The 16,974-nt window shown below is 39.9% G+C and overlaps 1 protein-coding gene across 1 annotated transcript in view; it reads left to right on the top strand.

Moving 5' to 3' along the window:
* The window catches only part of LOC124235686 (zinc finger protein 33B-like), a 43,848-nt gene extending 40,793 nt beyond the window's left edge, over positions 1 to 3,055 (top strand). Inside the window, 1 exon segment of the mRNA XM_046654032.1 lies at positions 2 to 3,055. Within this exon segment, the coding sequence (XP_046509988.1) occupies positions 2 to 115 (114 nt within the window). The 3' untranslated portion in view covers positions 116 to 3,055.
* The last annotated feature ends 13,919 nt before the right edge of the window (positions 3,056 to 16,974 follow it).

Below are 16,974 nucleotides of genomic sequence, written 5' to 3'. Positions count from 1 at the left end.
AAATCTTGTGATTGAAGTGAATGTTAGAAATGTTGAGCCACAATTCAGCATCCACTATACTTCAGAGAATTCACGCTGTGGAGAAAGCTCTGTTGACATCCTGAATGTTCAGTAACATTCATCCACAGACTGGCCTTATTTTACTCCAAAGTAATGATAGGGAAAAATCTGTGCAACAAATATAGAAAGTCTTGTTAAGAATTAAAATTTCATTTGATGTCACGTAGCTAATACTGGTATAAAATCTTACAGATTTTTTGATTTTGTAAAAGTTTCTAGCAAAAAATACCAACTAGTTTATGTCAGAATTTATGTTGAGGAGAAATCTGTGAATTTGAGACATATAGCTTGAAAATTTTGTTTAGAAGTAATGTAACATTAGAAGTTGTGCTTTGGTTTTGATGCCTTGGTTGTCTTTAGGAAATATAACAAATTATAATTTATAGATGTATATTGTGCAATGTAAAGCTTTAAAAACTAAAAAAATAGTAAAATGAAAAAATAGACTCACAAGAAATTGCAACAATAGTACATAGAATTCTCATGTGCCCTTCACCAAGCTTCCTCTAATAATAATATTGTACATAACCATTTCTCAAGTATAGGAAATTGATAGTACCCTACTACTAAGTCAGATACAGACCTTATTTAGATTTCGTCTGTTTTTACATACATTCTGTGTGTTTATGTGTGTATTTCTATGAAACTTTATTGTTTGTAGGTTTTAGTAATCATGAACACAGGTTACAAAGTCAAAAAGGAATCTGGAATCTGTACGCGTGAAAGTTACAAAGGAATCAGGGTTTCACCACAAGACGTTCTCTTGTGTTAGTAATCATACGCTTTCTGCCACCGTAATCCTGGCAACCATTTGAATATGAAGATTTTTGAAAGAAGAGATAAATTTAATGATTAGGGCAACAACATTAAATGCATAAGTGAAATATCCCTTACGTTTGCTGGACTTATGTATGTACAAATGGTGTGGTATGTAAACTGTATGTGTTTCATATGCATAATGGAACTTGTTGTAATTGTGAGTAGGAAATAGATGCTCCTAGTTGAGCAGTTGTTACAATGTCAGGCACATCTCCCATGTTTGTAGGGCCTGGAGCAACAGTTTAACAGGATGCCCATGAAGCTCGTGTCTAACCATTTAAAACTTATAAATCAAAATAATAAAATGTTAAGTAAAATGTATTCTGTGCATGGGAATATCTAGGCCCTAGTCCCATTGCCCCCTTTCTCTTTTCACCCATGTTTCATCCCAAACCATGAGCTGCCTTGAGTGAACATATGTGAATACTGTAGCGCTCAGCCTAAATTTTGTCCAAACCCTCTGAAAGCAATTGCCCTCCAAGGCAGGGTCTGCAAAAGAAGTCTCAGTCACACTAGATGACACTCAGGGCTGTAAATTGGGCTGTAAACTCAGCGGTCCGATGTACCCAGAGAGGTCCTCAATGACTGCATCCTCAATGACTTTGACAACATGAGAAGGTGGGTTGAGGCTGGAACAGAGCCAGAGTAGAGCTAGAGTGGGGCTTTTATTGGCAGTGTAAAGGTAGTATACTAAATCACATGAGCAGATTATATAAATAATTAGGTTACACAAATAATCTAAGATTACACAATCTAATGATCTTAGATTAGACAAATAGTCTAAGCTTCCATCTTAGGAAACTAGAAAAAGAGCAAAGTAAATCCAAAGTAAGCAAAACAAAAATAATAGTAAGAATTGGAGTGACAAAAATAAGAAGAAGAATTGGAGTGGAAATCAATGAAGTTGAAAACAGGAAACCAATAGAGAAAGTCAGTAAAACCAAATGCTGGTTCTTTGAAGAGGTCAGTAAAATTAATGAACTTATGGACAGGTTAACTAAGAAAAAGAGAAGACTGCTAATTGCTAATATGAGAAATGGAAGAGAGCCATAACTACTGATCTCATGGACATCAGAAAAATTATAAAGGAATATTGTGGACAACTTTATACCCACAAATTTGATAACGTGGATAAAATGAACCAGTTCCCTGAAACACACAATCTGCCAAAGCCCATGGAAGGATAAATCTGAATAGGCATATATCTATTAAAGAAATTGAATCAATACTTAATTTTCCAAATCAGAATATACCAGGCCAGATGTGTTCACTGGTGAATTCTACCAAACATTTAGGGAAAGAAATGATACCATTCTCTACAATCTCCAAGAAAGTACAAGCAGAGGGAATACTTCCTAACTCATTCTGTGAGGCCAACATTACCCTAGTAGCAAAAGGAGGCAAAGACATTACAAGGAAGGAAAACTACAGACCCCTGTCTCTCATGAACATAGATGTAGAAATCCTCAACAAAATCTTAGCAAATTGAAGTCTACAGTATATCAAAAGAATTAGACGCTGTGACCAGGTGGGATTTATTCTAGATATACAAGGCTGATTCAACATCTAATAACCAGTTAATGTAACCTATCACATCAACAGGCTAAAGAGGAAATATCATGATCATATCAATAAATGCAGAAAAACATTTCACAATATCTTAACGCCCATTTGTGATAAAAAAAAAGAAGTTTCAGCAAACTAGGAATACAGGGAACTTCATTAACTTGGTAAGGAATATCTACAAAAAAACATACAGCTAAGCATCATACTTAATGATGAGAAACTAAATGCTTTCCCAGTAAGATAAGAAGGTCCTCTTTCACCACTTCTTTTCAACATCCTTCTGGAAGTCCTAGCTAATGCAGTAAGCCAAGTAAAGGAAATAAAAAGTACACAGATTTGGAAGGAAGAGAGAAAACTATGTTCACAGATAACATGATTGTCTATGTAGGAAATTCCAAAGAATCAACAAAAAAACCCTCCTGGCACTAATAAGCAATTATAGCAAGGTCACAGGATACGATGCTTCGCAGGTGATAAAAACAATTGAGCTGGGCCGGCCCGGTGGTGCAGCGGTTGGGTGTGCATGTTCCACTTCAGCGGCCTGGGGTTCACTGGTTCGGATCCTGGGGGCAGACAGGGCACCGGGTGGCAAACCATGCTGTGGTAGGCATCCCATGTATAAAGTGGAGGAAGATGGGCATGGATGTTGGCTTGGGGCCAGTCTTCCTCAGAGAAGAAAGGGGAGGATTGGCAAATGTTAGCTCAGGGCTAATCTTCGGGGGAAAAAAAAAAAGAATTGAGCTATCAAGTAACAAAAACCATGGAGGAACCTTAGATGCATGTTGCTAAATGAAAGAAGCCAGTCTGAAAAGGCTTTATACTGTATGATTCCAAGTATAATGTATTCTGATAAGGGCAAAACTTGGGAGACAGTAAAAAGATCAGTGGTTGCCAGGGGTTCAGGGTGAGGGAGGGAGAGAGGGATGAATAGGTGGATTACAGGATTTTTAGGGCAGTGAAACTATTCTGTAGGATACTGTAATGGTGAATATATGTCATTATTCATTTGTCAAAAACCACAAAATGTAAAACACAAAGGGTAAACCCTAATGTATCAGTATTGGCTCCTCAGCTGTAACAAGTGAACCACATTAATGGAAGATGTTAATCATAGCGGGAGCTATGGCGGAAGGTAGAGGTGAAGGGGTGCGTAGGAACTCTGTACTTTTTGCTCAGTTTTTTTGTAATGCTAAGACTACTCTGAAAAATAAAGTGTATTAAATCAATAAACAAAACTGCTTGCATATAGCAATATAGACGAGTATATGAGAATACTTTTTTATATATTTATAAAATTAAAAACTCACATCATTCAGTACCAATTTTCCCACGTTGGGGGTAAATGCAGTCTCAGAAATCATACTGAGAATCGCTAAAGCATATTTTCAATTACAGCTTTCTACTTTTCTAAGCCTTATTTCTTTTGGAATTATCTTAAATTCTTTGCCTCTCTTTATATCTTATTTCTGTACTGAAGTGTTTGTCAGTCATGTTTTTGCACTGCAACTACAGTCACCACTAATGAATATTTAAGTTGTTTTTCTAGTCTTAAAAATAAAGTATAGTAACTGTGGCCTGAAATTAAGCCCTGTGTAATAGACTCTCTTGACATCTGAAACCAGTGGGGCCTCTAATGGCCTAACTGCAAGTTTCCCTCCCCATTCTCCTCCCACAGATAAGATCCTGTAGTCAGACAATCTTCCTTCCTTATCAAGGGGATCAGGCATAGTTGTTGCTTATCTCTGAGTAGCAGGTTTCACCACCCTACCAGCCTGAAGAATTATTCAGACAAGCTATTCACATCCTTTCACAGGAAACCAGGGGATATTGCACTCTCTTGATACTACAGAGCCACTTCCCATAACCCCTAGTTGTTCCCTCTGTTCCCAAGTGCAGTACCTCTGTGGCCTTGCATGGCAAGTGGTGGCCTCCTCCCCTGGCCTCTCACTGCCTCTGACTAATAAACTTATGTAGATCGCATCAGTCCAGTGCCAGGTGTCATGTGTTCAACCATTCCATCACCTGAGGGCGGGAGTGAATGGTGGCAGTTAATACAATTGGCATGATGAACAAGATGGTCCATCCAAGACTGAGGGCACCTCATCAATGTTAATTCATTACTCTTAGCTAACTAACTGCTTCCATGATTTGGCAAAGGCTACATGGGACAGAACCACCAGTTGTTGGCAGGCTTGCACTTTGGCCTGTACTGCACTGCATTCTTTTTTGGGTGTCACTGTCTCTTCCCACCGTAAAAGGCTCTTGTCCCTAAAAGAATTGTTAATTGGCTTACTGTGTGATTTGCCATTGGGTTCAGTCTATTTGGCAGGTGGTCTCTGAGGCTCCTGCCTATAGACCAGTGACAACACGGCACCCCACTGGTCAGCATTGAGCCCCACCTGCCACGGGTCCAGCTAGAGCTCTCTGGTTACAGCATATAGCCTGGTGACCATCCCTGGCTGCTCAGGGTACCCATACATACCATTGTTATTGTGCATCACTGGGATGGGCATATGGATGGCCCTTTGTGCAAAGGTAGGAGACTACCACTCGAGGGAGAATTGAGCACGGTATCCCAGTTGCCTAGTGAGCTGTTATTGTTCAGGCAAGGGTAGCAGCCTTTCCTCTCTCTGCTGCTCTTTCCCTTGCTGCCATCACACACACTTGCCTGATGCCTAAGGATATCGAGATGCACATTCATGGTAGCCTGTGGCCCAGACACTGATGAGAAAAGAAAAGGAGACCAGTCCTTTTCAAATTACCAGAAGAGGAAACTCAGCTAGTCTTCAAATACAAAAGCCCTGGTCAATGTACCTGGGTTTTGCTTAGCCCTGCTGTTAAAAACACACCAAAGAACTAATCTTGCAGTCATGGGGCTGGATGGCTTTGACCCAGGCTGTAGACAAAATGACCTTATTGTTTGTGGACCCTGACTCCAGGGAGATCGACTGGCATTCTCTGGAAGAGGAGGCAGCTACCTATGAGCCTGGCTGGTGGGCTCTGCTCCTTTCCTTTGTAACCATCCAGAAGGTCCATATCATGAGTAACAGGATAGAGATAATAACTGAAAGCCAAGGCTTTACATGGCTAGAAATCCAAAATAAGCTGAGAGAATTTATACAGAGAGAAATGAGAGAGAGAAGGAAACCTGCATGGCAGGGAAAAAAGAGGCAGTCATAGCAGAGGATAACCTCTGGGTTATGGGCCCAGCATGCTTCTGCTGCACCACTCTGCTGCCTATTACTGTGTTGCAAAAAAAATCCTTATGCTCATAGTTAGAGGGGAAAACACCACCCTTTGGCACAGCAAAGGGGTTAATTCAAATGCAACTTAAGCCATATGAAGGAACCATTACCATGGCACAGGCCTCTAACCCTGACGATCCAACTGGAGGCCTTCTGGAGAAAGGAATTTGTAAATTTGATCTGAGTAAAAGGAAACGCCTTGAAGTAGATCCAGTGACCACAAAAAGAAAAGAAATAGAAAGAATGAAGGGAGGGAGGGAGAGACTTAGATACAGGGAGAGGAGACAATGGAATAACTGAAACAAAGGTCCACAGTTTGACCTAACTAGAAATCCAAAATTTACTAAAATAATGTATACAACCAAAGATAAAAGGGCACTGATTGGCTTTTGTATCTCTACTATGTAGTTTCTGAATTAACTTTAAGATCTCCTGAAATGTACCATTGACGAACTTGCATGGCCTTAATACAGGGCTCAAATTATACTTATACCTGGGCATCCCACTAAATTTAAACATGTTACCATCTAAAATCTTAGAGGAGTTATTGAATATAAAATAGGTGCTATAGACTGAGTGTGTGTGTTCTCCTAAAATGCATTATGTTGAATTCTAATCCCCAATGTGATAGTATTTGGAGTTGGGGCCTTTGGGAGGTGATTAGATTATGAGGACGGAGTCCTCATAAATGGTTGGTGCCATTAAAAAAGAGATTCCAGAGAACTCCCTTGACTCTTCTGCCATGTGGGGACGTAGGAAAAAGACAGCCATCTATGAACCAGGAAGCGGGTCCTCACTAGACGCTGAATCTTGATCTTGGACTTCCCAGCCTGCAGAACTGTGGGAAGTAAAATTATGTTGTTTATAAGCCACACAGTCTATGGTATTTTGTTCCAGCAGCCCAAACAGACTGAGACATTTAGGACAAATGGGTAAGTTTCACATTAACCAATAGAATTATTGCCTGAGTTCCCCATGGTCGTAGCATCCATTGACTTAATTTTAGCACAGTCCCATAGAAGGCATAGGTGCTCTGAGCCAATGAATAATACAATTAAATTTTTGGCACTTACAAATTGGGTTGACAAAATGGGACCCCACGTACTGTACACCCCAATTGAAAGCATCGTAAAGACCTATTTCGGGAAGAAGTGATTATCACCACTGCGTCTCTGTTTAATAGTCCAGTTTAGCCTATTCTTAAACCTGGAAGTAAAATTATGGTGCTTCACAGTGGATTACAACCTTAATGCTATGGTCCATCCTTTTAGGACCTAGTACCCAACGATGTTGAAATTAGTGCCTCCATCCAAATAGCACTAGTAAATATTTTTTATTACAGTTTCAGCTAATATGTTCTGTTCAGTACTCGTTTCAACAGCCTCTTGGCCACAGTTTGCCTTCACCTCCAATAGAGACCCAGTATACTTTTACCAGGCTACCCATGGGATACCTCACCAACTCTGCCATTGCACACAGTCTTTGCAGGCAATGCCTTTAACTGCATCCAGATTTCTCCAGGAGCACAGGTGTGATGTTACATTGATGACATTCTCCTCTGAGGAAATTAATTTCTCAGATTCGTTAGGGACATAGAAAAACACAAAAGAACTCATAAAAAGGGAATAAGTCATTTCCCCACAAATAACACAAAAATCTGCCACCTCAGTTAAGTTCCTGAAAAATTACTTGTAAACAGAGGGCTGCTCCATTCCTGACACTGTGAAGAAACAGCTATTGACTTTAAATTGTGCTTGTGGCACACACAGTGTTAATACAAATACATCTTTTAGTCCTTTTGGGGTTCTGCAGGCAGCATATTCCGCACTTAAAAATTTTACTTAATCTCACTGATGCTGTTACTTTCATATCGGCCCAACTTGTACAGGGCCCCCTCCAAAAACAGGCTCAAGAATAAATGCAAATTGGAATCAACTAGCACTCCCATTAGTGCCCCCAGAGACTCTCTCTGTAGAGGCTTTAGCAACTTCCTCTCACACCTTCTGGAGTCCAAGGCTATAAGTAGTACCATGGTGGTGGATGGGGCATTCTGCAAATTGGTTGTTAGTTTTGATAGATGCATTGCAGGCAGGAAAGGCAAATCCATGTACAGAAAAGATCTTTTCCAGTAGGTACAAAGTACTGTCCCATTCATGATGGAAATGGTCTAATGTAATCAACCTGATACCAGGTAGCCAGCTGATCCATCCAGGAAATGGTGCCAAGTTAGTTGTTAATTGTTGGTCTCTGCTGTTGGAAGATTAGGAACTTAACAATGACTTTTGCCAGATTGGCCTTGGTGAGTTGAAGTCCCTGTTGCTGAGCCCATGTCTGATTTTCACTGCTGCTGCAGCCACTTAGTTCACGAACCCACTTATGCAATGATAGTAGTGTCTGGGGAAAGGGGCTGGCTAGCGGAATGAGATTGACATCCACAGAACATGTCCTTTTATCCACCTGATTATTAAATCCTCTGGTGAGTCACCCTTTGGTGAGCGTTAACATGGGACACAAATACCTTCATACTCTGTGCCCATTTGGAAAGGTCTGTGCACATGCCTCTTTCCCAGAACTCCTTTTCAGAAATTTTCCAGTGTACTCCTTCCAAGTCTTTGATATTCAGCCAAACCATTAGCCACTGTGCATGAATCAGGGTAGACCCATAACTGGCTATCTCTCCTTCCAGGCAAAATAAATAACAGGGTGTACTGTTCAGATTTCTGCCCGCTTGGATGATTTCCTTTCACCACTGGCTTTCAGGACCATCTCAGGGTGGGGCCGTGGTGCTGAAAACCGTGGAGAATTATCTAACTCAGGCCTGAGTTTTTTTGTTTCTCAGTTAACTGGTCACAAGGAACTCCTCATGAGGCCATAGCTGTGAATTGAGAGGGGAATGGAATATAGCACTAGTGGAGGTTGTAGGCATACTTGTCCCTTCAGGACCTGCTGGAGCCTAATGTTGTATATATCATTTCCATTTAATGATGAAGTGCTGCTGTGAACACCCAGTTGTATGGCTTGATGGATCAGACAGCACTCAGTTTTTGATGGGCAGCTCAGGTCGCATGGTAACGTGGCAGCCCATGATTCAGTGTTCCGTCTCCACTAAGGCCCATGAGCAAGCAAGCCAAAAGCTGTTCCTCAAAAGGAGAACAGTTGTTGAGAGAGGATGGTGTGGCTTTGCTTGAAGAATCCTAAGGATATGCACTGAGATTCACATATTGGGGCCTGCCAAAGGCTCTAAACAGGATCCTCATCCACTATTGATACTTCAAGAAATGTTGGATCTGCCGGATAATATACCTCAAATGGTACAGCAGTTTGCTTGACAGGTTGGATTTGTTATAGAACATTCTCTTGTTCTGGACCCCACTCAAAATTGGTAGCTTTTCTGGTCAGTCAGTAAATGACTTGGAGTAGCAGTCCCAAATGTGGCAATATGCTGTCTCCAAAATCCAAGGAGGCCCAATAGTTGTGCCTATTTCCTAGTGGTAGGAGGGGCCAGATATAGCACCTTCTTCACCTTGGAAGGAATGTCTTGACAGACCCCACATCATTCGACCCTTAGAAATCTTACCAAGGTGGCAGACCCCTGAATTTGTGGGATTTACATCCCACTCTCAGACACACAAGTGTCTTACCAGTGTGTTTTGAGTAGTTGCTAATTCCTGCACAGTAGGTTCAATCAGCCTTGTATCATCAATGTAGTGGACCAGCAAGGTGTATGGTGAAAGGAAAAGACAATCTAGGTCTCTGTAGACTAGACTATGATGTGGAGTTGAAGAGTTGATATACCCTTGAGGCAGAACAGTGAAGGTGTATTGCTGGCCTTGCCAACAGAAAGCAAACTGTTTATGATGGTATTTACTAACAGGTATAGAGAAAAAAAGCATTTGCCACTGAATAGTTGAACACCAGGTGCCAAAGGAGGCGTTCGTTTTTTCCAGCAGCAAAACAACATCTGGAAATGCAGCTACAAATGGAGTCATTGCCTGATTAAATGTATGATAATCTACTGTCATTATCTAGGACCGATTTATCTTTTGCACAGGCCAAATAGGTAAGTTGAGTGGAGATGTGGTAGGAATCACCACCCGGATCTTTTCAGACCTTGATGGTGGCACCAATATCTGTAACTGCTCCAGGAATGCAGTATTACCTTTGGTTTATTATCTTCATAGGTGGAGGGAGTTCTAGTGACCTCCACGTGGCCTTTTCTACCGTAAGAGCTGTCACTTGACAGATCAAGGAACCAATGTGTGGACTTTGAACATTTCTGGTGTCTTTATTCCAATTATGACTTCCACAATTGGAGAAGAGAACTACACTATGGATTTGAGACCCCTGGGTCTACTGTGAGATAGACCTGAGCTGGAACTCCATTGACCACTTGACCTCCATGAGCCCTCACTCTGAATGGTGTACTATAGTGACTTTTGGGGTCAGTAGGAATTAGCATCAGTTCAGAGCCAGACTTCCCCCAAAAGTCTGATTATTTACCCCTAGCCCGATGCATAATCACACTGGTAAGTGGATGTGGGTTCCTTTGGGGAAAGCTGGGAGGAAGATTATCAGTATACATTTTTGACCATGTAATGGGTTCTTCCTCAAAAAGACCTGGATGCTACTCTGTTCAAGGGATGCTCTGGGTATGTAAACTGGCTCAAGGCTGGGAATTGATTGAGGGGGCATGACTCTCTGTTGGTGATTCAAGTCATACTTCTGTTCATTATACCTAGGCATTTTCCACTTAAATGAAGACTAACGGGCTTCCCATCTATTTTAGTTCTAGTTATAGCATGACCAACTAGTGAACACCAAATATCTCTGCAAGCCAAACTATTCTGATTTGCTGTGGCTCTACTGTCCATTACAGTAACCATATCCATGTTTTTAACAATTAAGTGCCACAATTTGCCCCTGCCACCTTGGGATCTCAGCATCCCCATTGGGTTTACATCCTCAATGGAAGGTAGCAGTTCTCCCTGTAATTTCTAATTTACACAGAAGAGCAACCAGAGAACTCTTCGAGGATTCTGGGGCTTGCCTGACAAAAGGCATGTCCTCTGGACCTTCTGAGGTTGGTGAGCAAGTTGTACATAAATACACTCTAACATTCCGATCTTCCTAAGCCTTTAGATACTTTCCTCTATAGTATACCAAGGAAGTTTTGGCATTTCAGCTTCTCTAGTGTAGGTCTGTATTTTGGTCAACCAAATCAAGCAAACAATTAGAGCCATTACTAGCCCCTCGAGCTAAAATATGCAATCCAAAATATCAGCTTAGTGGGCCCATGTCAATAAATTTAGCCTTAATCCAACTTTATATTCTTTCCACTCTGATCCCAAACTTATTTCCCAGGTTTATGTTAATATAAAGTTGTGAAATTAAACACTTCTTTTAGTGTGTATCACAACTCTTTGTGGGTCACAATTTGTACATTTTGCATCTATTGAGACTTATGTTTGGTTATAGGTATAGAAGCAAGGAGAGGTAATGGAGGGTAGGTCTTGAAGAGGATCAGAAGTTCTTTGCAAGACAACTATGACAGGGGAGGCCATAATAGGTTCTTAAGGGCAAGGGAGACTAAGGTATTTATAGGCATTGAAGATCCTCAGCTGTATTGAAATCTGCTCATATTTCCCCATCCCACTTTTCAGGATCCTATTCCTTCCCAATCAATGCCCTAACTTTAGTAAGAGACCCTGTAAGGTTGGGAATTCAATTTGCATTGTAATTAAACCTCCCAAAGGATTCATCGTTGGGTTTGGTTTTCATAAAGCTCAGCCCTGCAGCTTTAGTGGTAAGAGCTTCTTTCAGGGCAGACATGGAAGCTTTAAGGTCCCTTATGTGGATCTTGAGCTGAGAATTTCAATCCCTAAGCTTCTCACATTCTTTCCCCAAGTTTTCCAGCACATTCAGAAGTTAACAGCTTATCCCGTTGTACTCCTTAAATTCACTAAAATATCTAGAGGAGCAACTACTTGATCCTGCCAGAGCTTTGCTTTCTATAGGCACTTGATTACAGACATCTAACGGTAATAATTTGAGTAACTGTATTGCCACTGCCTACTATGGACTATCAGTGCCCTTTACCGCGGTAACAGGGTCATTGATGGTTTTAAATCTAAGTCTAATCAGATTACAGAATCTAATCCGGAAAATCCAGACCCAATTCAGAAAAACCAGACCCAATTTGGTACAAGTTGATGATTCAGGTAGGATTCAATTAGAGACACAGAACCATTAGGAGAGTGTGTATGTTTACAGGGATTTGTTACAGGGCTTTGGCCTTAGGCAATTGTGGGAACTGGTTAAACAGTCTCTTTAAGGTCATTCTCTTCATGTCTGATGAAAGCACTTCAAGTCCACAAGACATACAATAAGGAAAGGAAGATGGATGTGACTTGGAAGAGTGCAAAAACAAGCTAGAGCTCACAATCATGACTTGAGTCAGTTATTGCTTCTTATCTTCATGGTGTGGTGTCCTGCAGAACCTGGGGCCCTTAGTCACAGAGGTAATCACATATACACACAGTGGTTCAGGATTGGAAAAGCTGAAGGATCCAGCTGCAACAGGCACAGGCCTAGTGCTGTCTCATGCCAACAAGGTGGTCAGTAGATCAGCAACAGCATGTGTGAGATACAAAATGACTGCTACATCCCTTATGCCCACCAGATCTTGCATAGGAATCTCTTTTATGGTCCACCCCAATGGGATACATACAGGAAAAGGAACTCTGGGAAATGTATTCAGCCTAGCCAAAGTAACACATTACAAAGCAACCATATTGGCCTATTAAGGAACTGTGAAATCAATTCAATGAATCAGGGCTAATATTTTTAAAGAAATAGAATAAAATATATATCAGAATTTATTGCAGATCTAGGTAAATATTGTTTCATGAAAATTACTTATAATCAGTTGTATGTTGTCATGGACTGAATCGTTTTCCTCCCTAAATCCATATGTTGAAGCCCTAACCCCAATGGGATTGTATTTGGAGAAAGGATTTTTGAAGAGATAAAGTTAAATGAGGTCATAAGGATAGGGCTCTAATCCAGTATAACTGATGTCCTTATAAGAAAAGGAAAGGACACCAGAGATGTGCATGCACAGAGAAAAGGACATGTGAGGACACAGCAAGAAGGCAGCCATCTGCAAACAAAGGAGAGAGTCTCAGGAGAAAACAAACCTACCAACACCTTGATCTTGGACTTCCAGCCTCCCGAAGTGTGAGCAAATGAATTTCTGTTGTTGAAGTCATCCAATCTGTGGTATTTTGTTATGGCAGTTGCTATGCTCTGAATGTTTGTGTCCCCCCCCCCAAAATTCGTATGTTGAAATCTAATCCCCAGTGTGATGGTATTAGGTGAGCCCTTTGGGAGGTGATGAGGTCATGAGAGTGGAGCCCTCATGAATGGGATCCCACAGAACTCCCCAGCCCTTCCGCCAGGTGAGGACACAGTGAGAAGGTGCTGGCTATTAACCAGGAAGTGGGCTCTCACCAGAACTCAACCATGCTCGTGCATTGATCTTGGACTTCCTGACCTCCAGAACTGTGAAAAATAAATTTTTTTGTTTATAAGCTATCCAGTCTGTGGTATGTTGCTGTAGCAGCCTGAACAGAGTAAGACAGCAGCCTTAGCAGACTAATGCATATGTGTATTAAAGATTGAATCAGTATTCTGACTTTTTTAAAATTAAGATAATTTTTTTAGAGTAGTTTTAGGTTCATGGCAAAATTGAGAGGAAGGTACAGAGATTTCCCATATATCCCCTTCCCCAACACATACATAGCCACCCCCATTATTAACATTCCCCACCAGAGTGTTACATATGTTACAATTGATGAACCTACATTGACACATCATAGTCGCTTAAAGTCCATAGTTTACATTACAGTTCACTCTTGGGTTTGGACAAATGTATGATGACGTGTATCCACCAGTATGGTATCATCCAGAGTATTTTCACTGCCCTAAAATCCACTGTGCTCCACCTATTCATCCTTCCTTCTCCATCCCAACCCCTGATCTTTTTATTGTCTCCATAGTTTTGCCTTCTCTGGAAACTCTTTATCCCACTTTCCTACTTTAGTTTTTTGCCAAGGTATCATTTAGCATACAAAATATTTTACTTATTTTCTTTATTGTTTTATATTCCTTCACTAGAATATAAACTCCATCAGAACTGGGAGTTTTATCTTTTTTACTCACTACTATAAATTTAGTGCCTAGAAGTGGCATGTTGTAAACACCCAATGTAAATACTCAATGAGTGAATGTTTGTGTTTATATTGGATCATGAATTAAAATGTATTTCTTACTATAATTTGGGGTTAAAAATATTTGCAAACTTTGGCAGTTTCTTACAAAGCTAAGCAGTTTTATCATACAATTCAGCCATTGGACTCGTAGGTAATTACTCAACTTATTTGAAAATTTACATTCACATCAAAACCTTCATATGAATGTTTATAGCAGGTTTATTCCTAATCTCCAAATCTGAAAGCTGCCACCATATCCTTCCATAGGTGAAACGATAGACAAACTGTGGTGCATCCATACAAGGACTATCATTCAGTGATAAGAAGAAACTAAGTGTTAAGTCACTAAAAGTCATGAGAGAATCTTAAATGCATATTGCTTAGTAAAAGAAGCCAATCTGAAAGGGCTACACAATGTATGATACATATTATATGACATTGGAAGAGGAAAACTGTACAGACAGTAAAAGGATCAGTATTTGCAAAGACTTCAAGGGGAGATTGGGAGGGTTGAATAGGTGAAGCACAGATGATTTTTTTTCTGAATGGTGAAGCTATTATTCTGTATGATACCATAATGATGGATCCATGACATTATGCATTTGTCCAAACTCATAGAATTTTAAAGCACAAATAAGGAACATTAATGTAGGTAAATTAAAACAATCATTGAGGAGTTCCAGGGACACCAGGAAGGAATGCAGACTATGACAAAAGAATCTATGAAACAACCTCACTGAAGGAGGTGGGAGGAAAAGGTGCTGACTTAAGTAACTTTGGAAATGAGTGGAAACTATAAGGGTCATGACAGAAGGAACTGCACGTGTGCACTCTACTCCAGTTGATGAAGTTGTTTCACGTGGGGAACAGGGTAACAATTTTGGTACAGCTATACATTTATACTGGAATAGGACAGTTAAGTAAGTGGATGGCAGATGGATGAGCCAGGTTTAGCACTAGTGCATCGGATGCTAGAATGATCCATTTGGCATTGGATTAGAGTTGGAAACATCAGTTTGAACTCATTTATTTAACTTAATAGAGATACATATGGTTACATCTGGAAATTTTATAAATATGTTTATATACACATGTTAGTATACATGAAATATTTCCTTGCTCTGTCAGTGGAGAGAATATAAAAGCACTAAAACCCTAGTAGCAATATGTACACACAGTGCCCAGATCTTGGTTTCTAATACCATTTTCCAGTAGAAGGAACCAGGGCTTCTTGGAGAAATTGCTGATTCTAATACTGGGGCAGGTAATATATAGGAGGAGCCTGGAGCATCTTATAGTACAGAAAGTAAGGAAGTGTTAAAAAAAAAAAACCGTTTATGAGGATATGACAAATGGCCACAGGAGCCAACTGAAAAAGCTCCCAGTTGCTTAACATAGAGCACTTTGAGCAACAAAATATAAATAGTATTGTATTATTACCCTATTATAAAATAAACATGAGTCCATACTGATATTAACAGATTATCAAATAAGTAAACAAATGGAGGAGAAGAGACAGATCTCCTATGTAGAATTCCAAATAATTTATGTAGCTTGCTACCCTCAAGGAGGGAGAGCATAACTCCCCATTCCTTAAGTGTAGCTGTGTGCATGGTTACTTCCTTCCAAAGAGTATAGTATGGAAATAAGGAAGTAAAAATCTAACTTGACCATGGAGACCTGATAAACACTACCTTAGCCTGGTGATCAAGGTCAATATCAACAGGGATAAGTCATGTTGGTAGTATGTACCTTTGGTATGATATGATGAAAATGGCACTTTACCTCATGCTCTTCCTCCCCAAATCCCCAAACACAGTTTAATCTTGAGAAAAAGATCAAATTCCAGTTAAGAGGAATCCTGAAAAGTATCTGGCCAGTATTCTCAAAGCTGTCAAGGTCATACAAAACAAGGAAAGTCTGAAGAACTGTCATAGACAAGAAATGCTTAAGTCAACATGTCAACCAAATGTAATGTGATGTTCTGGATGGAGTCCTGGAACAGAAACAACATTAGGTAAAAACTAAGGACATCTGAATGAAGTGTAGATTTTAGTTAATAATAATGTTCAATACTGGTTCATTAATTGTAATAAGTGAACCCTACTGATATGAAATGTTAATAATATGGGGAACTGGATGATGTGGGTTAAATTGGAACTCCCTGTACTATCTAGTCAATTTTCTTATAAATCTAAAATTATTCTAAACTTAAAATCTGTTTCTAAAAATGTAATAGAATTAGAACATCACTATTTTGCAGACTCCAATGAATTAATAGTATCATCAGTTGCTACATCACAAAAAGAGAGAGGCTACCAGATAATTATGTGCCTCCTAATGAAAGAACACACACTACTATCTTGCTAACGTGATCACTCCCAGTGTGATTTGTCCTCTCAATCTAGCAGTGAGTATCCTCCTGAAATACAGAGGACAGAGGAACCTGGTGAACTGCACCATGAATATGTAATCAGCAAAATCCAGACTCCATCAAGTCAATGCTCCAGGGTTTTCAAAGCCAAATTTAAAAGAACAGAAAGATATAGAATGAAATTTTTAGGAAAAGAACTTGAAACCCATCATGAATTTTCACTTTTTTAAATGGGAAAGACTTAAATGTAGTTCTAGAGATGCACACTTAGACATACGCTAGTTATAAAGAAACGCAAAAACAATGACTCTGAAATTCAAGACGGTATTACTATGGGGAGAGGCAAGAGGCTGATTTTGGGATTGGGCATGGGGAAAGGCTTTTAGAGTGGCTGGTAAAGTTATATTTCTTGACCTAGTGGTGATTACTAGCATCTTTTCCTCATAACATTTATTTATGCTATATATTTGTATGGTTTTCTGTATATGTGTTTTTTTAATAATAAAAAAGATTTTAAAAAATTGAATGTGCAAGATGAATTGAACAGCATTTGAGGAAAGAAAACCACACAGGAATCCATTATAATAATTTAGGTGAGAAATGGTGAATGTCCAGCATGAGGAAATGGTTGTGATGAGGC

This window comes from Equus quagga, chromosome 2 (genome assembly GCF_021613505.1).
Source record: "Equus quagga isolate Etosha38 chromosome 2, UCLA_HA_Equagga_1.0, whole genome shotgun sequence".
NCBI classification, from domain to species: Eukaryota; Metazoa; Chordata; class Mammalia; order Perissodactyla; family Equidae; genus Equus; species Equus quagga.
The sequence above is the reverse complement of the archived record's forward strand: the minus strand, read 5'-3'. Positions and strand labels throughout refer to the sequence as shown.